The 22,993-nt window shown below is 43.1% G+C and overlaps 1 protein-coding gene across 1 annotated transcript in view; it reads left to right on the plus strand.

Annotated features, from left to right (window-relative positions):
- Positions 1-22,993, plus strand: part of LOC124595497 (nephrin-like) — a 720,042-nt gene that overhangs the window by 274,626 nt on the left and 422,423 nt on the right. Inside the window, exon 4 of the mRNA XM_047134264.1 lies at positions 1,809-1,919. Within this exon, the coding sequence (XP_046990220.1) occupies positions 1,809-1,919 (111 nt within the window). The remainder of the gene's footprint in view (positions 1-1,808; positions 1,920-22,993) is intronic.

Raw genomic sequence — 22,993 nt, forward strand, 5'->3', positions numbered from 1 at the left:
ACTGAACTATGGAATTTGTACAAAAGGCTATTTGTACATTTCCAGAACCTGATATCTTACTTAACCGTAATGCACTCTGTTACCGACTTTGCTTTGTGCAATGGCGTCATTTCTGAGGTGGATTTGTGACCAAGTATTATATTTATGGTCGTCGAGCTGTTGTAATAACCTACCGTCATAGCAACCTACCCACTACCAAAAAGTATTAATTATTTACTGGTGTACTCTCCGTCCACGCATCTGTGATGTCACCAACGGCCTCTACAACTACTGTTTGTAGCAACTACTTCTAGCGGCAGAGTCGATGTGAAAATGTGAACTACTTAACATGATAGCGGATAACAAAGTTAAACAAACCGATAGAGACAATAGATCATCACACACTTCTGTTTCCTATAGTAAGAAGATTAGAAATGTCATTAGCGAGTTGAATATAGAACGTCTGCTACCGACCAGTGGGAAACATGATTAGGAAATCTACTTCCAAATGGAAAGCTTGGTGAAGATTCTGTCCAGTTTGTGGCTGCCACATTGTGGCTGCCGGTTGTTTCTAGGGCTAAACTAATAGATACAGTCTACTAAAGTGTAGTAAGTGATTACATTGACTGAAATGAGCAGTAATTTCTCAAGAAATCTTGCACACTGCCACACAGAGTGCTGGAAATATTAACGATGAGGAGGCGGAGGAGGAGGAGGAGGAGGAGAAGAATGAAATAACATTCTCTTAGCCTTCACGATAACCAAATTTCGCTGTTATGTACTTACCGTTGGTTGAATTTAGATGTTTGTAAGCAATTCGATTCCTTCATCTAGCTGTCTCGCACCTTTGAAGGATTCAAAACAGTTACCCCTTTGTGGAGTGTTAAGTTGTATATGTTTAGAACTCAAATATGAAACAGTCTTTGAGGATTCATTTGCTGGCCCAGTTCTGCAGTAGATGCTGTTGACATTTCCTACATCCGCTGTAGATATTGGAATGTTGTTGATCGTTCCCTTCACACGAGGCCTAAAAAGAGGCCATGTAATACTTTTTAATACTGCTGGAAGTAGTTCTCACAACGAAGTTGTTAATGAAAGCTTTCAGCGTTAAAAGTGCTAAACCTAGCGAATGCTTCATGATCCCATTAGAACGGATCCGCAACTTTTTTCGCGATTACGGTAACCGTCATGGCGACCGGTTGAAGTTGCACATAAAAGCATTTACTGATTGGTGTGAGGTCCTGGACTACTTGACCATTATCAAGTCAGCCATAAATGTAAGTCTTCCGTTACACCAGTCATATAAATGGAAAACTGGCTATTAAATCAATACGTGTGATAATAGATAATGTGGCCTCCACATGTGCTCATCGCTAACTGTTCGCTCTGATAGCAACGAGCAGTGTGGAGGCCACATTATCTAGAGTCTCACTTATTGATTTCATGGTTAATTTTCCGCTTGTGTGACTGGTGCAACGCAAGATTAACATTTCCGGGTGATTAGATAATGAACAACCAATCGGAAGCTTGTCATCAACACACAAATGTTCTTCCTGTGCAACTGTTTTCATAAAAGTTGTTGTAATGCTTCATGTTGTTCTAGTGTTATTGAATATTGCTGTACAGCTGAGGACCTATTTATCGACTCTTCTTTTTGGAGAAGTAGAACATGCCTAAATACTAATTAACTTATATTCAGTCTTATAATGCACATTATTTTTTTAAAAAAATGAGAACTATGTAGATGCGATTACTTAGAATTCTAAACAATGTGTGTGTAATGGTAAGGCAGCCTGCGTGGCTCTGACGTCAGCCCTCGTGTGTTTCAGTGCCGCCGAGCAACGTGACCATCGTGGAAGAGCGCGGCGCGCCAGCGCGTGACGTCATCGGCCCTTACCCGGAGGGCGCCACTCCCGAGGTCACGTGCGTCGTCTACGGCGGTGAGTGGCGCCGCCGGCTGCCGCCTCCTCGCCATCGCCCCCGCACCCGCCCCCTTTCCCACCTAGCCCCGCCTCTCGTAATACCAACGCAACCCTTCACTGCTCGATTCTACGGAGCACGAGGAAAGGATGAATCAAATGGAAAGGCCTACAGGTTCCCCTTCAGGAAAAGGAAGGAGGATTAAGGTTTAACATCTCATCGACAACGAGATAGCTGTAACCTGAGCAAATGCTGCCTTGAACGAAGGATAGGTAAGGAAATTGGGGACGTCCATTTCAAAGGGACCATCCGGCAATTTTTCGTAAGTGACTTACAGAAACCACTGGGAACCAAAGTCTCGTTGTGCGAAGATTTGAAGTGCTGTCATCCCGAATTCGACTCCACTGTGTGAAGTGTGAACTGTGTGAATCATCTCATACTTTTCCCTCCACGAGCACCCCGTACAGAGAGTGATCGTTAAAGATGATCGTTTAAGGGGATAGTGTCGAAAAACAAGCGAAGACAGTTGCAAAAGTCATTGCAGAAATGAATGTCGCACTCCCGAATTCTGTCAGCACCAAAACTAAAAGAAGAGAGCTCCGTAAGCAGGGAATTACTGGGGGAGATGGAATTCGAAATACAGTTATCAGCGATGGTAATTCCTGTCTCAGGAGAATGTAATGCCAGAGGTATAAAACGTGCACTACGGAAGAATGGTAGAATGTCATTAGGTCGGATGAGTCTTGTTGCACACTGTTTCCCACTTCTGGGCGAGTTTACGTCCGAAGAGTGAAACGTGGCAGGATTTCAGTGACGATCAGGGCCGCCGTGCTGGTGTTATCCCATGGATCCCATGTGTAGTGAACCAATTTGTACACTACGGTGTGGATAGATGGGCTACAGACTGAAACTTCCTGGAAGATTAAAACTGTGTGCCGGACCGAGACTCGAACTCGCGACCTTTCCCTTTCGCGGGCAAGTGCTCTACCAACTGAGCTACCCAAGCACGACTCACGCCCCGTCCTCACAGCTTTACTTCAGCCAGTACCTCGTCTCCTACCTTCCAAACTTTACAGAAGCTCTCCTGCGAACCTTGCAGAACTAGCACTCCTGAAAGAAAGGATATTGCGAAGACATGGCTTAGCCACAGCCCGGGCGATGATTCCTGAATGAGATTTTCGCTCTGCAGAGGAGTGTGCGCTGATATGAGTGCTAGTTCTGCATGGTTCGCAGGAGAACTTCAGTAAAGTTTGGAAGGTAGGAGACGAGGTACTGGCAGAAGTAAGGCTATGAGGACGGGGCGTGAGTCGTGCTTGGGTAGCTCAGTTGGTAGAGCACTTGCCCGCGAAAGGTAAAGGTCCCGAGTTCGAGTCTCGGTCCGGCACACAGTTTTAATCTGCCAGGAAGTTTCATATCAGCGCACACTCCACTGCAGAGTGAAAATCTCATTCTGGGCTACAGACTGGTTTGGCAATTGTCGTCATAGAAAAGCTGTACAGCAGCAGAAATGATTAGTGAACAAGTAACACAGCAAACATAAAATTACCTCAACTTGTATTTCTCCAAATGTACGAACACTCAATATAAATGATGCAACAGCTCATATAGCAGCAGCAACGATGTGTCTCCCCGAAGTAAGCAGAAACGAAGTTACTGTAGTGGCTGCAAGAGTGAATATTACAATCGCCTGCCGCCAGTTGTCCTATATTTGGTTGGCAGACTCCGCTCGAGGTAGCGAGCTGCTGGAGGTGTAGCTCAGTGGGCGAGCACCATTGGGTTCACCAGATCCTGTGTGACCGCTGTCACGTTTTACAGAGCCTTGCAATTCCGTTGCAGTGACGCCGTATGGAAAATACCAATACGTGATACCACACTAAGAGTACTCTGCAAGGTCGTCTTACTGCCAAGGGCTGTGTGACCATTTCGGTTCATCAGGTACATCCTACGGTACGATTGTCATCCCCGAATTGCGATGCGACGTGCCGAGAAGAACAGGGTCCCTGTTCACACAGCTCGCATTCTCCAGGTCTGGTTTTGTGAGCACGAAAATGAAGTGTCTTACCTTTCCTGGCCACCACAGTCGCAAGATCTCAGTATTATTGAGCCTCTGTGGTCTACTTTGGAGAGGAGGGTCCGTGATCGCTATCCACTTCCGTTCTCCGTTACTTGCCAGAATTCTGCAGGAAGAATGGTGTAAGATTACCTTGAAAACCATATGGGACCTCTATTTATCCATTCCGAGACGACTCGAAGCCATATTCAATGTCAACGGGTTTCCTTTACCGTATTAGGCTTGGTAATATGTTGTGTCTTAAGGGTGAACGAAGATTTCAGTCACTGTGGGTACATTGCTTTGGGAAAATAGAGAAACGCTCTCGGCGTATGCATTAATATTCATCCTCTTCGTTATTTCGTACAATGAGAAAAGTTTTAATCACAAATACGAAACGCTGATCGAAAACTAGCCTTTTTGTGTCTGTAGTCCATACAATGTCCTCATATTCGCCCTCCAAATATAGTTAACCTGTTTTCCCAGAAACGATCGCGAAAAAGGTAACAAAACTTCCAAATGCTTATTTGCCTGTAATAAATCTCTGTGAAGATTAATAGAGTTGACTAATATATACCAATGTCATAAGAAAGTAGCATAAATTAATAGCATTTTAAGATAACGTGTAATGAGCAAAATCTGGAATGGGTGACAGAAACATAATGTAGTAGTGTATTGCATAAGGCGACGTATCAGCTCCAATTTCACGGCGGAAAAGGAACAGTGCGAGCAAGAAAATCTAAAGCAGCAGCTAAAGGGAGGCCAAATGTAGAATAAGACTACATGATTTCCATTTTGAAATTAAAAATGGCCTGAAAATCTATTTCAAAGTGAATCTAATCTTTTTACGTTACATTCTCCGTTAATAAGCAGGAACGGACTGCTGGAGATCCGACGTACTGTCGATTCAGGATCTTTTCAACTAAATATCAGACGAGTTGTGTGACATAAGGTGGCCCGACTGAGATTATTTAGGAGTGAACCTCCGTTTCCAGCATTTGCCTTTGCTACGAATTCCTCGCTTGAGCCCACCTTTCCATCTGAGTAGTACTAGCACCAACCTACGTGCTCAGTTATTTGTTTGATATATATCAATCTCTGTCATTCTCTACAGTTTTTACTCTCTACAGCTCCCTCTAGTACTATGGAAGTTATTGCGTGATGACTTAACAGATATACTATCATGTTGTCCTGACTTCTATCAGTCCTTTCCATACGGTCCCGTTCTTCGCCGGTTCTGAGGAGAACCTCCTGAATTCGTTTCTTATCAGTCCATCTAACTTTCAGCATTCTTCTTTAGTATCACACCTCAAAAGCTTCGATTCTCTTTCGTTCCAGTTTTCTTAGTCATGATTCACTGCCATACAATGCTGGAGCTCCAGACGAACATTCTCAAACTTTTCTTCCTCAAAATAAGGCCTATGTTTGATACTAGTAGAATTCTTCTGCGTGTGATAGTCCACTTTTCGCATTCTCCTTGCTTCGTCCGTCAACTATTATTTTGCTTCCAAGGTAAGAGAATCCCTTAACTTGATCTGCTTTGCGATCACTAAATTTGATGATAGGTTTCTCGCTGTCCTCATTTCTGCTACTTATTACTTTAGTCTTTCTTTAGTTTATTCTCAATCCATATTCTATATTCATTAGACTAATCATTCCTTTCAACATATCTAGCATCTGTTCTTCACCTTCACTGAGGATAGCAATGTCTTTAGCGAGTATTACCGTTGATATCCTTTCACCATGAAATTTAAACTCACTCTTGAACGTTTCCTTTTTTTCCGCCATTACATCGAGGAACTAGAGGCGAATGACTGCATCACTGTCTACCGACTGTCTTGGTCTTCCATTCTTATCGTTCTCCTCTGGTTCTTGTGCAATTTGTGTCACCCTTCATTCCCTATAGCTTAAACCTCTCTTTCACAGTATTTAGAACATTTTCCATTTTCGAAAGCTTTTTGCTGGTCGTGTACCGAATTTGCTCCAGTTTTGCTTGCATTATGAATCGCAACGTCAGAACTGCCTGTCTGGTGCCTATACCTTTCTTAAAGCCAAATTAATCTTGATCTAGTAGATTCTCAATTTTCTTTTCCATTATTCTGTTAGCAAGTTGGATTCCTGAGCTATTAAGCTTAATGTCTGACAGTTCTCGCATTTACCATCTTCGGAATTGAAGTGGTAGTATTTCTTCGAATGTCTGATAGTATGTCGTCTATTTCGTAGCTTCTACACATCAAGTTGATTAGTCGGTTGTTTGTCATTTCCTACAATGATTTTAAAAATTCCGATTCTATGTTATTTACACCTTCTGACTTCTTTATTTTCAAGTATTCTAAAGCTCTTTCAATTCTGACTCTTACGGGAACCACTATTTCTTCAATGTCAATTCCAATTTCTTCTTCTATTACGTCTTCAGACAAGTCCTGTCTCTCATAGAGGCCATCAAAGTAGTCTTTCCACCTATCCACTCTCCCCTCTGCGTTTAACAGTGGAATTCTCACTGGACTCTTAATCTTGCTACCCTTGCTTTTAATTTCACCGAAGGTAGCTTTGACTTCTCAATGTTCTGAGTCAATCTTTTCAACGTACTTTCCCCACCTTCTCTCTCATTCCTACCAACAAACTCATATTTTCCTGTAACTCTTTCCTCTATTCCTTCCGCTGCAACGGCATTCAAAGTCCCCACGAATATTAAATTTTCGTCTCTCAGTGCACATTGAATTACCCGTTCAATATCCTCATATTTTCTCTCTGTCTATCCGTCTTCTGCTTCGGAAGTCGAGATGTGTACCTGACTATTGTTTCTGTCGATTCTGATGAGAACAACCCTATCACTGACTGGTTCACAGTAACTTACTCTCTGCCCTGCCTTCCTATTCATAACGAATCCTGCTGCCGTTATCGCATTTTCCGCTACTGTTGACGTTACCTATATTCGTCTGACCAGAAATCCTTGAACTATTACCGTTTCACTTCGCTGGTCCCCGCCATAACAGATTGAGTCTTAGAATTTCCCTTCTAACTTATCACGTTCAAACCTCTGACTTTCCACGCCCAAACTAGTAGAATGTTACCCTTTCCGTTGCTTATTTCATCTTTTTCCCATGATGTCCTACATCTTGGTAGCCCTCTTCCGAAGCTGCGAAAGGAGGATTCATCCAAAATCTTTTGCCAATGCAAGCAGCATAATAACACTTTTTCAATTGTAGGTCCCACGTCCAGTGCGTACATCTTTTTTGTCTTCAGTGCAGTGGTTCCACAGCCTTACGCATCCTTCTGGCGTTGATCGTTAGTGAAAGAGAGTCCTGAAACTCTGTATTATCCTTCACCCGGTTTGACAATCTCGTTGGCAGGAGGAAGGCGACTTCTTATTACGGACGTCTTCGGACGTCATTGTTAATGACTTTTATTCAAAGTTATGCGAAGTTAACCTATGACGTTTTGATTTCTATTCAGAGACTCTACTCCTAGACGGGGGCCCTTCTGTTTTGTTTTGTTTTTTTAAAAAAGAAACACTGCGAGAAACTTACTGGGATCTTGTTCGGATTGGAACAACTTCACCTTATTTATAGGATAATAGTTCCCGATGAACATATGTGGGGCTAGAGAGTATCACTGTTTACACGCATAATGGAGTAAAGTTGATGTCTTTCTAGATGTGTGTGTGGTACCTATTGCGTGGGTGTATCAAACATTGTAGTAACTGTGTGCCTGTGTTACGTGTATGAAGCCGTAAGAGAACCTGCACGATAAGGAAATGACTACCGATAGTTAGGTTATTTAATCGATAGATGACAATGCAATCAAATCTACAAGGTAGTCTCTGCTGCTGGGACTCTTTTTCTAAGGGACGAAGAAAAGCTGAAGTTTAATATTTCGTCGATGGATTGAAAATTGGTGAGAAAGATTTTGCAGTAGTACACCGGAATGGAGCCCTTGTTCAGAGATTCATCTGATCCATTCGCTTCAAGTGATGTGGAAAAAAGAACGAAACTGTGTGAGCTCCTCCGGAAAGGTGTCTCCACCTTATAGTTTCTTCAAATTTATTGATTCATTTAACCGACTAAAATGTGGGCTATCAAGTCCCGTGTAACATCTAACTAGGTATCCTACACACTGCCTAATATGGAAGAGAGGCAAGAACAGACAAACTAGTACTAGGTCGCCGTGTCCCTCATTCCGATCCCTCATACGGATGACGTCACTGTCAGTGTACTCTCAGTCGACGCTATGCTCCTCTCTCAAATGGTTTTGTAGTCTGCTCCAGCATCCAGCAGAGATCGTGTTGGCAGCTTGCAAGTGTGCCACACAGGTGGTGGTGGAAACACAAGTGGCAGTGAACGACAGCATAATGTTCTAGGCCTCACTAAGGACTCCAAACACTATCAGCAAGCACTTTTTTTTTTTTTTTTTTGCAGTCAGCGTTAGAGGCTCATAGCACACTTTCCTTTTCCGTCCTTTCTGCGCTACTGTTTTCATACAATATAGGCCGACAATCCACATATGTTTCCTGATCATATTAACCTTGCACTAAGATGTTTTTCAAGTCTTCACCCTGTAGTTAAAATGTTATCCAGCGTTCTAAATTGCATTTATGCGTGTGGGTATATAAATGATTTTACACGTGAATCTTAAAGTAAAGATATATTATTGTACAGGATGATCAAGCTTCCCCTACCGCTGTCATGTGGAATGAGTGTGGATGCTCTGAATGTTCCTTTCGTATGTTTACGTTGAGTGACTCGATAACTACGGCCTCTGGCGGAAACATACCAAGTATAAAGTTTAACATTACATTTCCTTCAAAAATGTCCAGTTTTTTTCTGCAGATCTAAAAGTTTGCATGTAGCGTGCGAGAGAACATGGAAATGTCGCGAGTGATTTATGAAGGTCGGCTATAACATTGCGGGTTGCATAAAACGACAGCGGTAGGAACAGCTGAATCACGCTGTATAGTCTAACTAAATGAGTGCAACAAACACGCCTCGGTGAAGCAGATCTAATGCAACTGAAGCTAAATAATGGTTCAAATGGCTCTGAGCACTATGTGACTTAACATCTGAGGTCATCAGTCGCCTAGAACTTAGAACTAATTAAACCTAACTAACCTAAGGACATCACACACATCGATGCCCGAGGCAGGATTCGAACCTGCGACCGTAGCGGTCGCTCGGTTCCAGACTGTAGCGCCTAGAACCGCACGGCCACTCCGGCCGGCGAAGCTAAATAATCTCAGTTTATTCCAGCTAGCTTTTTTACGACCAAAAACCGTCCAATCTACATAATTCGAACAATACACAGTATTCGGCACTTACGGCGATACCGCACGGGCACCAGGAGTGCCGATCGAAGATAGGGCGCCGCTGACGTTCCCTAACTGGGTCCCCCCGGTAGTACACTGAGGCGCTCCTGAACGGCTCTTTAAACTGCTATTGTAGTCCCAGGGGGCGAGGGGCGAGCCCTAAGCCTTCGTGCGAGTGGCTGTTCGCCTGAAGGAACGGCGCCCGATGTTATCGCGGCCCTCGCCTGGCCGCAGGTCTTTCATGATAATAGCGAATTAAACGCCACGCCACTCTCCGCAGCTACTAACCTGTGGGGCACTGCACACTTCCTGAGCAGGTGTGTCCCACAGCACCCAGTATATAATCCTGTCCCTCCCTTTCTATTACCGCAAAAAACCGCTGCAGTAATTCGTTATTAGATATTATCTTCGGCGATGGAAGCCGTAAGAAATTCGGTGCGGTTAATATAACTGAGCTTTGAGAACCTGCAAAGCTGTAGATGAGCGCTGTAGTTTTTATAGGTCAAAGAAAGCCAAGAAATAAAAGAAAACCAAGTAATAAAAGCTGACCGAAGAATCTGAATACAGGATTGTGAAGTAATAAAAAAAGTAGAACGTTATGGTGTACAATACTAAGCAGTGTTGCAGATAAGAATACACTAGAAACAACTAGGATGAACATCAGTTAACTTGATAGAGACTGAAACGTGAGAGAAAATAAAGACAACAACAACAGTAAAGAAACGAATAGGAAGGTATCGATCAGTGATGGCAGCGCATCTATGGGGAACTGTGGCCATAGATACTATTTGGCTGTATCGTCGTTTACGCTGGAGTAAGGACGGAAAATGAAGTTAAATGTGTTACGAAAGATCATAAAATTTGAGTTACTGGAGATCTTCAAAGTTCAAAATGAACTGCAAGTAAAATTCGGTATCAATGGCTATCTCGGTAAAACTCCAAATTACTATCCTCTTGTTGAAAATAGTTTGTGCTTATTCTATAATTTCATCTACCTGTGCTGCAGTACAATATAGAAAGAGGAAAACCAAGTTAGACTTCATGTGTGCATGAAGAAAATGATGATTATGCTGCTTCAATTCATTTGTGCCTGGAAATCTTGGAGATGGGGTAGGGACCAAGCAGGATATTATGGTGGATGGAGAGTAATCGTCGAAAGGAGAAGGAACTTCGGTTGTGAACCACAAAGTTTGATGGGACGATGTTGTTCATATTGGTTGATGACCTGACAGACAATATTGATATGATCCTCTGATTTCTACAGATAATACAGTTATTTATAATGTAGAGTCTTTTTCACTCCGTCTTCAGGCCACAAGTGGCCCATCGGGACCATCCGACCGTCGTGTCATCCTCAGGTGAGGATGCGGATAGGAGGGGAGTGTGGTCAGCACACCGCTCTCCCGGTCGTTACGATGGCATTTATCATGTAGTACTATCTGAAAGAAAGCTACACAAAAATTGAGTCACGACACCATTATTTTTCAAAGTGGCGATTTGGAATTTAATTCAAGACATTTGTGTAAAGACGGTGATCAGGACCTCCAGGTCACCACAGCTCCTGTTCCTCCTACGTAAAGTCAAAGGGAAAAATCGTCAACAGCACAGCAGCGTACGAAGACGGTCACCCATCCAATTACTGGCCTGACGGCGCTTAACTTCGGTGATCTGACGGGATACTCAGGACTTTCAAAAAATGAACGTTTCTCTACAGTAAAAACAACTGCTGCAATAGTTGTCGGTTAAGACAAAGTTGTCGCTGTTGGTATCACCGCACGCATGTACATAGTATTCGACCCGCGCACTTCGCCTGCAATCTGTCAGTGGCATCGCAAATTTGTCCGTTTCACCAGCAGCTTTTCCCAAGATGGAACTTCGAAGAGTTTCTCGATTTATGTGGTCGAAATCTGTGAAACGAGCTGAATTCATCGTAGATCACGGAGCAGTAAAACATAGAAGAAACTGGGTACTGAGATGCCGAGACACAGCTCAGATATTGCTCGCTCAGACTTTCCTTAGCTTGGGCAACTCATAGATGCTTTGTGTGGTCATCGATGTTCCTCAGATGTTGAAGTGAAGAAAGTAGCGCAAAAGTGGCTTCACGGCCAGCCAAGAAACTTCTAAGCAGGAAAAGGCAAACTCATGTACGGCCAGAACCAAGTGAATTGAAAAGGAAAGAGAATATGTCGAAAAATAATTCACACATCGAACCAACATTTTTTGTAATGTGTTGTGGATAGGTTTTGACACTCCATAGTAAGTTACTGTCTTGACCATCGCAGAGAAGAAAGATTCTCTAATCTGCCTATATCGTAAATTATCAGTTTCTTGTTAATAGCCTATAGCTGTAGGGATTACCGTCTTACTTATGATTCTGCATACATGTATATTTCATAGAGATCGCGCCATTGACGCCTCTTTAAGTAACCCTTAAAAATAAAGCAAAGGAACAGAAATTTGTGTTACTTAAAAAGCGTCACAAATGTACAGTGTTTTCCATCATTTCTTTCTGATATGTTTACTTTTCACTTTATTATTATTTTAATTTTTTGCCTGGTAATGCGTTCGGAAAATGCAGGACACAGTTAAAAGATCAGTTTCTTCGGCGATTCACAACAGCTCAGAGTAACAGACATTTGTAATCAATTTCCGACCCCCAATAACTCTCCAACAGCCTGGAAGTAGGAACTTATAAAATAATCACACGAAAAGTAATCTGCAAAAGAACCCTCAGACTGGCTTATTTGCATTCTGCCAGCATTATCTAAGTATTTACAATATAGAGTTCACGATCAGATTACTAATAACTTAACCCCAAATAAACTCTTAGATGTATACCAATCAAGTTTCCGAAAAAGTGGCAACACCTGGCAGCTCACATAAAAATGACTGAAGACTTGAAACAAGCTATGGACAGACAAGAGGTGTAATGTATCCCTTAAAGAGAAGAAAATGACTAAAGTGAAATTTTTGAACGTAATTGTTCGAGGGGAGGGACACATCACATTGGCGACAACAATAGTATGAGAAGAATAACATGAAGTTAGAGACTTTTTAGAGAAATGATCTTTCTGCTGTGTCAGCTGAAGGACTATTACTGAAATTTCGTATTTTGGTGGACGTCAGGCGTAGAGGTAGTCGTTGGATAGCGGAAAAGCTTGGTGACGAACGACCAGGATTTTATTAAATCTCAGTTCGATGAATGATATGCATAGCAATGATAACGTCAGTAAAAAATTACACTGCAGATTCTGCTTGTGAAAGACATACATATACATTCAATAGTGCACTGATGGCGCGCGAATATCACATCAACAAACCGTCCACAACAAACGGCATAATTAGTTGAAAAATTACTGTATATTGCCAATTTTTACTTTTGGACCGTCTAACTGCAATTGAATGAAACCAAATTTGCATTGAAACCAGGTTTCAGTTCCTAGTGCTAAGAAATGTGGAAAACAAAAACCCCAAGAGGCAATTATAAGAAGAGGAACAGCACCAAAAATGAGACAAAATTATAGCATGTAGAAAATCGTCCACGCAACCAGATAGTAAAGGCGAAAATCTTACTGCACGAAAATTGTGTTTCGTAAGATGAACCGTAGTAGAACAGAGATGTATTTGATTTAACAGACGTGAGCTCTGCTGTAAACCCAGAATGATCAGAGCGTCGACATTACGAACAGGATGATTCGTTATAGAGGGTACTATTAAGTACTTTTTGTACTTAAGAAAAGCTTTCGATATCGTCCACTTTGACATTTTACTCTTTATAAGCCCCTTAAATGGTATAGAAAAAGATGATAATTTGTGTTCACTATTAAACTGTAAAGCATGTAAGGGCTGAGAATTTGCGTGAAATCTAGACTCAAACACGACAGAGCATTGACATATGAATTTAGTATCAAATACAATACGAACACAGCGTAATCTAGTTAATGTTTCTCAAAAGGTAGTTTTTGTCAAACTGAGTGTTTAGCAAAAGTGCTCTTTTTTATTACGGTAGTTTAAGCAAACCGGACATCACAATACATAACCTAACATTTTGATAACAAAACATTAAAAGTGGTACTCTAGTGTTAATCTCTGAAATTATGACTGAGTTTAGATTTATTTAGACAAACATCTGCGCCCCTCCTCCCCATCACCACCCATCTTGGCTTAGTCGACAGGAAACTTGCAAAAACTGCGATGGGGTCTTCAGACGTTAACCCTTTACAAGTGGCAGAGTGTGTTATTCATTACAAAAAAAAAGGACAAACTTCCTAGACTTTACAGGTTCAAAGATTTCTGCGTACCGGTTCAGTACTTTGATTGACAGTTCTTCATAATGTGCGATTTACTAGGGTTTATGAAACTTTTTATATTTCTTATACTTCATGCTCTAGCCACTGAACCTGTGGTATTTAATTCGTCGTTTATGACAATTGTTTCGTACAATTTTACTCAGATTGAGTAATTCTTAGTTGTGTTGTTTCTGTAAGTAGTATAAACTCTTCATGTTATAACACGCAAGATGGTTGCAGTAGAGCGAAGGTTACGGGTACCTCCACTTTTATAACAGTAGGCATTAAAGTTCATGAGATGCTGGTTTGAAGGAATGGTCTCACGTTTCTATGGTCGATGACCGGTTGTGACTTTTTTTTTTTTTTTTTTTTTTTGTCATCAGTCTACTGACTGGTTTGATGCGGCCCACAACGAATTCCTTTCCTGTGCTAACGTCCTCATTTCAGAGTAACACTTGCAACCTACGTCCTCAATTATTTGCTTGACGTATACCAATCACTGTCTTCCTCTACAGTTTTTGCCCTCTACAGCTCCCTCTAGTACCATGGAAGTCATTCCCTCATGTCTTAGCAGATGTCCTATCATCCTGTCCCTTCTCCTTATCAGTGTTTTCCACATATTCCTTTCCTCTCCGATTCTGCGTAGAACCTCCTCATTCGCTACCTTATCAGTCCACCTAATTTTCAACATTCGTCTATAGCACCACATCTCAAATGCTTCGATTCTCTTCTGTTCCGGTTTTCCCACAGTCCATGTTTCACTACCATACAATGCTGTACTCCAGACGTACATCCTCAGAAATTTCTTCCTCAAATTAAGGCCGGTATTTGATATTACTATACTTCTCTTGGCCAGAAATGCCTTTTTCGCCATAGCGAGTCTGCTTTTGATGTCCTCCTTGCTCCGTCCACTCTTATTATTCCCTCTTGGTTGTTGTACATATTGTATATGACCCGTCTCTCCCTATAGCTTACCCCTACTTTATTTCAGAATCTCGAACAACTTGCACCATTTTATATTGCCGAACGCTTTTTCCAGGTCGACAAATCCTATGAAAGTGTCTTGATTTTTCTTTAGCCTTGCTTCCATTATTAGCCGTAACGTAAGAATTGCCTCTCTCGTCCCTTTACTTTTCCTAAAGCCAAACTGATCGTCACCTAGTGCATTCTCAATTTTCTTTTCCATTCTTCTGTATATTATTCTTGTAAGCAGCTTCGACGCATGAGCTGTTAAGCTGATTGTGCGATAATTCTCGCACTTGTCAGCTCTTGCCGTCTTCGGAATTGTGTGGATGATGCTTTTCCGAAAGTCAGATGGTATATCGCCAGACTCATATATTCTACACACTAACGTCAATAGTCGTTTTGTTGCCACTTCCCCCAATGATTTTAGAAATTCTGATGGAATGTTATCTATCCCTTCGGTCTTATTTGACCGTAAGTCCTCCAAAGCTCTTTTAAATTCCGATTCTAATACTGGATCCCCTATCTCTTCTAAATCGACTCCTGTTTCTTCTTCTATCACATCAGACAATTGTTCACCCTCATAGAGGCTTTCAGTGTATTCTTTCCATCTATCTGCTCTCTCCTCTGCGTTTAACAGAGGAATTCCCGTTGTACTCTTAACGTTACCACCGTTGCTTTTAATATCACCAAAGGTTGTTTTGACTTTCCTGTATGCTGAGTCTGTCCTTCCGACAATCATATCTTTTTCGATGTCTTCACATTTTTCCTGCAGCCATTTCGTCTTAGCTTCCCTGCACTATCAACTGAAGTATTTCTTCTGTTACCCATGGTTTCTTCGCAGCTACCTTCTTTGTACTATGTTTTCCTTCCCAACTTCTGTGATGGTCCTTTTTAGAGATGTCCATTCCTCTTCAACTGTACTGCCTTCTGCGCTATTCCTTATAGCTGTATCTATTGCGTTAGAGAACTTCAAACGTATCTCGTCATTCCTTAGTACTTCCGTATCCCACTTCTTTGCGTATTGATTCTTCCTGACTAATGTCTTGAACTTCAGCCTACTCTTCATCACTACTATATTGTGATCTGAGTCTATATCTGCTCTTGGGTACGCCTTACATTCCAGTATCTGATTTCGGAATCTCTGTCTGACCATGATGTAATCTAATTGAAATCTTCCCGTATCTCCCGGCCTTTTCCAAGTATACCTCCTCCTCTTCTGATTCTTGAACAGGGTATTCGCTATTACTAGCTGAAACCTGTTACAGAACTCAATTAGTCTTTCTCCTCTTTCATTCCTTGTCCCAAGTCCATATTCTCTTGTAACCTTTTCTTCTACTCCTTCCCCTACTTCTGCATTCCAGTCGCCCATGACTATTACATTTTCGTCCCCCTTCACATACTGCATTACCCTTTCAATATCCTCATACACTTTCTCTACCTGTTCATCTTCAGCTTGCGACGTCGGCATGTATACCTGAACTATCGTTGTTGGTGTTGGTCTGCTGTCGATTCTGATTAGAACAACCCGGTCACTGAACTGTTCACAGTAACACACCCTCTGCCCTACCTTCCTATTCATAACGAATCCTACACCTGTTAGACCATTTTCTGCTGCTGTTGATATTACCCGATACTCATCTGATCATAAATCCTTGTCTTCCTTCCACTTCACTTCACTGACCCCTACTATATCTAGATTGAGCCTTTGCATTTCCCTTTTCAGATTTTCTACTTTTCCTACCACGTTCAAGCTTCTGACATTCCACGCCCCGACTCGTAGAACGTTATCCTTTCGTTGATTATTCAATCTTTTTCTCATGGTAACCTCCCCGTTGGCAGTCCCCTCCCGGAGATCCGAATGGGGGCTATTCCGGAATCTTTTGCCAGTGGAGAGATCATCATGACACTTCTTCAATTACAGGCCACATGTACTGTGGATACACGTAACGTGTCTTTAATGCAGTGGTTTCCATTGCCTTCTGCATCCTCATGTCGTTGATCATTGCTGATTCTTCCGCCTTTAGGGGCAATTTCCCATCCCTCGGACAAAAGAGTGCACTGAACCTCTATCCGCTCCTCCGCCCTCTTTGACAAGGCCGTTGGCAGAATGAGGCTGACTTCTTATGCCGGAAGTCTTCGGCCGCCAATGCTGATTATTTATCAAAATTTAGGCAGTGGCGTGGATCGAACCCGGGACCGAAGTCGTTTTGATTATGAATCAAAAACGCTACCCCTAGACCACGGGTACAAGTCATGATAGACACAAGAATAAAATAACAGTTTTGGTAATGTCGGCTACGGTGGGACCTTACTTACCTACAAGATTTCGGACAGAACGGTCTTCGACTGGAAAAATATCTGTGGGAGGTTCCCAAATAGTTATTGTTGCATCTTAGGTTTACTTCAAAGGAATAAGCATTTCTAGGTCACAAGAAACAATTGTACATTCCCGAAGGATTACTGCATCGTACTTCGTAACAACACAGGCACTGCAATATCGTACTTATTCGCTGACACCAGGCAAGCGAATTTCAATTAAAATGACTCTCCTGAACGGGAATTACAGGTTGCAGACACATGGTTGAGAAGTATGGAAGTTTGGGCCTGGCCATGAGTCTCGCTCGCATATCCTAATGGTAAGGCGACCGCTCGTGATGAGTGGGAAAACCACGTTCGAATTCCGGTCTGACACAAGTTTTCATTGTTGTCATTCCGTTATACAGCTGATGGTTCTCCACATTTCCAGCTTCGCATACATTTCATGCGTTTCAAATATCTTTAAAGAAAAATACTATAGCGTTGCATACATTAATATTTCAGATATTCTGTGTGAGATAATTAGCTTTAATCGAAAATTGTTTGTTGTTACGTCACAAGATGTTATCGCTAAGTAATTAAATTTTTGTTAATTCATTTTTTGTCGAGACATTAAATTTATTTACAAACTTTAGATTGCTGTTACATGTTATCATTTCAGCTTACCAACTAGTCCCCCGGGCAACATTGTTGCAGTGCTCTTAATGTGGAGGCATCTGATATTCTACTTCAGTTTCATTTATCTGGTGATGCCTAGTACCTATGTAACACGTCCGGTGTACAGCTGGTGGGGAACCCTTGCACTGTTCTCGCTTCGACCGTGAGCCCTGTACCGTGCACCACATACCTTATACTCCCGCGGCGTTCGTATTATTTCTGCCCCACACTGCTGCTGGCTTGCCTGAAATTATGTACAGAAATATGCAAGCTTGTATAAGGGAGCCACTCAACACTAAACCCAACTGTTCTTCGTCTGGTATGGACAAATACACTCCTGGAAATGGAAAAAAGAACACATTGACACCGGTGTGTCATACCCACTATACTTGCTCCGGACACTGCGAGAGGGCTGTACAAGCAATGATCACACGCACGGCACAGCGGACACACCAGGAACCGCGGTGTTGGCCGTCGAATGGCGCTAGCTGCGCAGCATTTGTGCACCGCCGCCGTCAGTGTCAGCCAGTTTGCCGTGGCATACGGAGCTCCATCGCAGTCTTTGACGCTGGTAGCATGCCGCGACAGCGTGGACGTGAACCGTATGTGCAATTGACGGACTTTGAGCGAGGGCGTATAGTGGGCATGCGGGAGGCCGGGTGGACGTACCGCCGAATTGCTCAACACGTGGGGCGTGAGGTCTCCACAGTACATCGATGTTGTCGCCAGTGGTCGGCGGAAGGTGCACGTGCCCGTCGACCTGGGACCGGACCGCAGCGACGCACGGATGCACGCCAAGACCGTAGGATCCTACGCAGTGCCGTAGGGGACCGCACCGCCACTTCCCAGCAAATTAGGGACACTGTTGCTCCTGGGGTATCGGCGAGGACCATTCGCAACCGTCTCCATGAAGCTGGGCTACAGTCCCGCACACCGTTAGGCCGTCTTCCGCTCACGCCCCAACATCTTGCAGCCCGCCTCCAGTGGTGTCGCGACAGGCGTGAATGGAGGGACGAATGGAGACGTGTCGTCTTCAGCGATGAGAGTCGCTTCTGCCTTGGTGCCAATGATGGTCGTATGCGTGTTTGGCGCCGTGCAGGTGAGCGCCACAATCAGGACTGCATACGACCGAGGCACACAGGGCCAACACCCGGCATCATGGTGTGGGGAGCGATCTCCTACACTGGCCGTACACCACTGGTGATCGTCGAGGGGACACTGAATAGTGCACAGTACATCCAAACCGTCATCGAACCCATCGTTCTACCATTCCTAGACCGGCAAGGGAACTTGCTGTTCTAACAGGACAATGCACGTCCGCATGTATCCCGTGCCACCCAACGTGCTGTAGAAGGTGTAAGTCAACTACCCTGGCCAGCAAGATCTCCGGATCTGTCCCCCATTGAGCATGTTTGGGACTGGATGAAGCGTCGTCTCACGCGGTCTGCACGTCCAGCACGAACGCTGGTCCAACTGAGGCGCCAGGTGGAAATGGCATGGCAAGCCGTTCCACAGGACTACATCCAGCATCTCTACGATCGTCTCCATGGGAGAATAGCAGCCTGCATTGCTGCGAAAGGTGGATATACACTGTACTAGTGCCGACATTGTGCATGCTCTGTTGCCTGTGTCTATGTGCCTGTGGTTCTGTCAGTGTGGTCATGTGATGTATCTGACCCCAGGAATGTGTCAATAAAGTTTCCCCTTCCTGGGACAATGAATTCACGGTGTTCTTATTTCAATTTCCAGGAGTGTATATTCTCAGACGATAAGAAAATCGCAGGTTCCACTGTTTACATACTACGTCGCAAGTGTTGATGCCAATAAACATTCTTGCTGATTTGATGAGAGGTCGTAATTATCATTTCCCTATTACTGTACAGTATTCTTGACGATTTTAATGTCTGTCTTTATTGTACAACACGCACTCACACGTATTTCACGAGCTTACTCTGGCCGAACCTTTGGTGATAGATACACATGCAATGATGGTGATTATCTGACCACAATTATCACTTGGACGACCGTACGCGTAACCGACACCACGAGGGTGATTGTTGATGATGACGAAGTTTTTACGCTCGTCACGTACGCCTAGATATCTGGTATCAGTCCTCCTTGAGATTTGTAATAATATGACACTGTTCATAAAAGTTAATTTACAGTTCACAGTTCTCACTCGTGCGAGCGTGCGTGTAAGCGTCGCGACGCGACTGATTATTAATGATTCGGTAAGGCAATGACTGAACGCATGTTCTCACGCTAGTTACAAGACACTGGCAACTGATTGCACTCTTCTGTGGTAAACTGTTTTACTGATTCACATTAGTTTCATTCTGGGAGGCCGAACACGACGCGGGCGATTGATGTTGTACGATACGGTACTGCACGCAAACAGGCGGATACTCAAATACGTTATCGGCGGCACTGCTCATATTTAATTACTTCTGTACACACTTTTCCTTGAATCCACTTCTAAATCTTGTCACTTCAAAATAACAGTACTCGCAACCACACTTGACCTTCCATAATAATGCTTTTCCCATGCAGAGCTACTCACAACACAATATAGCAGCTCCGTGTTCCATGCTTGACTCTGCAATGCAGCCGCTCGGAAAGATACTCCGCAACCAAGCCAGCGATTTGACAATAAGTTTACATCTGGTATAATTTCCTTTCACCGTCTTCATGCTTTCTTCCTCTGTGCAGCTACAACGGTGGGATATTTTCGCAATTAAAAATAATGATGAAAACACAGCATAATAAAAACAGTTCAAATGGCTCTGAGCACTATGGGACTTAACATCTGAGGTCTTCAGTCCCCTAGAACTTAGAACTACTTAAACCGAACCAACCTAAGGACATCACACACACCAATGCCCAAGGCAGGATTCGAACCTGCGACCGTAGCGGTCACACGGTTCCAGGCTGAAGCGCCTAGAACCGCTCGGCCACTGCTGCCGGCACAGCATAATAAGGATCTCAGCAGTAAACACACAGGTCGAGCGATGAAAGGTTTCTAAGGGTTCAGGGCGAAAATGTGGCTATCTGGGCACTCTATCTGGCTACTAATTCCTCACGCATTTGCACGTCCAGAACGCTTAAGGGACCTGAGAAGTCAGCTCTCTTTAACAACTCAGAAGCACAAACACGGTGGCAAGGGAGGGCCCATATACACGTTTAGAGCATCTGCCGAATGGATTAAAGGCGTGTGCAAACGTGTCTAGAGTAGCCAGAGTCAGTAGTAGTGACATGTGTTAACACGTCGAGAGTTGTCAAAGGGAGATTTTTCTTATTTATATGGATTAACATCTGCCTTAATTAACACGTCATTTGCGTTACATGTGTAAGGTGTCAGGCAAATCCAACACCTTCCATGAAAACCCTGATATGATAAGCAAATCCAGTAGTATGTTACATAGCTCCGAATAAATCGTGACATTAAATTACCCAAAGTAATACGAGTAACGAGTGAGCAAATGGAATACCACAGACTAACACAAGAATGCCTAAATGCATGTCATACCTTTCCACCGTGAGACAGACGCAGTTCCGAGGGGAGAAAAGAGAACAGAAGCCGAGAGCAGAACCGTGTTAAGCTGGAAGGCCCTACGATAAGGGACGGACACCCACGTCACCAGCTAACCGCTAGGACCACCCCAGCCGCAAGTTTTAGCGTGAGACTTTTTCGCGTCTTTGTTACGTCAGGACCACCCACCAGCCCATGTTAAAAGCTAGAGTCCTCCAGAAGAACAGTATAGATCTTACGATAACACAAAAAAGTCCACACCACCCGCAAGTTTTAGCGTGAGACTTTTTCACGTCTCTGTTACGTCAGGACCACCCCCCAGCCCATGTTAAAAGATGGAGCCCTCCAGAAGAACAGTATAGATCTTACGATAACACTAAAAGGACCACACCCGCTGCAAGTTTTTGGGTGAGACTTTTTCGTGTCTCTGTTACGTTGCTAATTTTAGAAACATTGCCCCACCACGAAAAGTATAACATTTCTCATTGGATAGACAGAATTTTTGTGGGCGGAGCTTAAGGTTAACATTGAGACCCTGATTGGTCAGATGAAAACACAGCCAGATAGTTTGTTAAATCAACTTCGGTAAATTGTAGTAAGGGGAAGTTAGGCGGGAGTTGCTTCGGAGACGGCGAGGTGAGCGGAGCTGTGCTGCCCGCCGCCCCCGACGAACAGCGACAAGGTAATGAACGCACGCGATGCCGCATAACAGCGCATAAAGCTTCACTCAGAACTGCAGAAGTCTCATCTGTTACACCCCCTTTTTGCGTAATACTAGTGTCGATCGTCAATTAAAGCTCATGGTGTTCACATTTGCCACTTGAAGTAAAAATCTGAAACGCGATGATTTTTCTGTTATATAGTTATTGAGAAGCCACATCAGCCACTGTAATTTACGACAAGTTAGATAAGTAATTAAAGATAAATGAGGGTCACTGTAGACCATTTTGATAGTTTTCTCTCTTGTGAAACTTAATTTAAACCTAGATTATAGATGTGATATGGCATAGGTCATCCTTCGATCCATTGTGGAACTTAGAAACCCATTCTGGGAATATTCGCTCACATTTTCGTTAAACGCAGTTGGTTTTTACCATCCTGTATTAAAACATTTCCTTTTATCAATAGTGCAATTTGTAAACAATGTTTTGTGAGTAGAATAAAATTTCCAATGGTAAACTTAACTGCTTTTTCGACGTTATTTTACCAGCTAACTAAAAATAGGAAAGCCTTGAACCCCTTGCACTAAATTTAGTTAGTATTAAGATTCTTTTACAGGGAGTGCAGTGGAGATGACACTGAAATCATTAAGTATTTGGTTATATCATCGCTAGTCTCACTGAACTCTTCTGAATTCTGCATGTCATGTGTGGTCTGGCGTCTCCTTACCAGCAACAGGTCCCAGGTTCAAACTAGTCAATTTCCTAAAAAACATGCTCAGAGCGTCGTTGCGCTAAAGTGGTAGGGAGACACGACTTAGAACAAACAGACACCATGCAGAATGTTAGATAATGGAGACCCCGCCAGGACAGTAAAATACCATGACTGAAGGTCGACCACATGCCTAACTAGGTCAGAAAAACATCCTGTTAAAAAAATTTCGGAAAAAAAAATAATTTTGAAAGGCATAAATAGTTGAAAACAGTAGCTGCAGCGATAGATAGTGAGACATTCTAGCAGAGACAATAGCATAATTAAGTTATGAATTTTAAAAATTGCTAGAATTAAGTTTTCTCTTCAATGCAAGCGCACAGGTGGCGGATACATCGTTGACAAGTTGATTCTGACCCAACAAGTAAGTGAATGGATTGTCAGTCTTGGGTATAGTAAGTGTCAAGTCGTGTGAACAAAAAGTTTATCAAACGCGTGAGATCGTATGAGCGCGTGTTGACTCGAAGTAGGGCGCGTGAATTGCTTTTAAAACAGAAAATAAGGGATTCGGAAAGATTAGCAATGGCAGATCGAGATCATGACCGAATTGAGGT

The sequence above is a fragment of the Schistocerca americana genome, chromosome 1 (genome assembly GCF_021461395.2).
Source record: "Schistocerca americana isolate TAMUIC-IGC-003095 chromosome 1, iqSchAmer2.1, whole genome shotgun sequence".
Classification (NCBI taxonomy): Eukaryota; Metazoa; Arthropoda; class Insecta; order Orthoptera; family Acrididae; genus Schistocerca; species Schistocerca americana.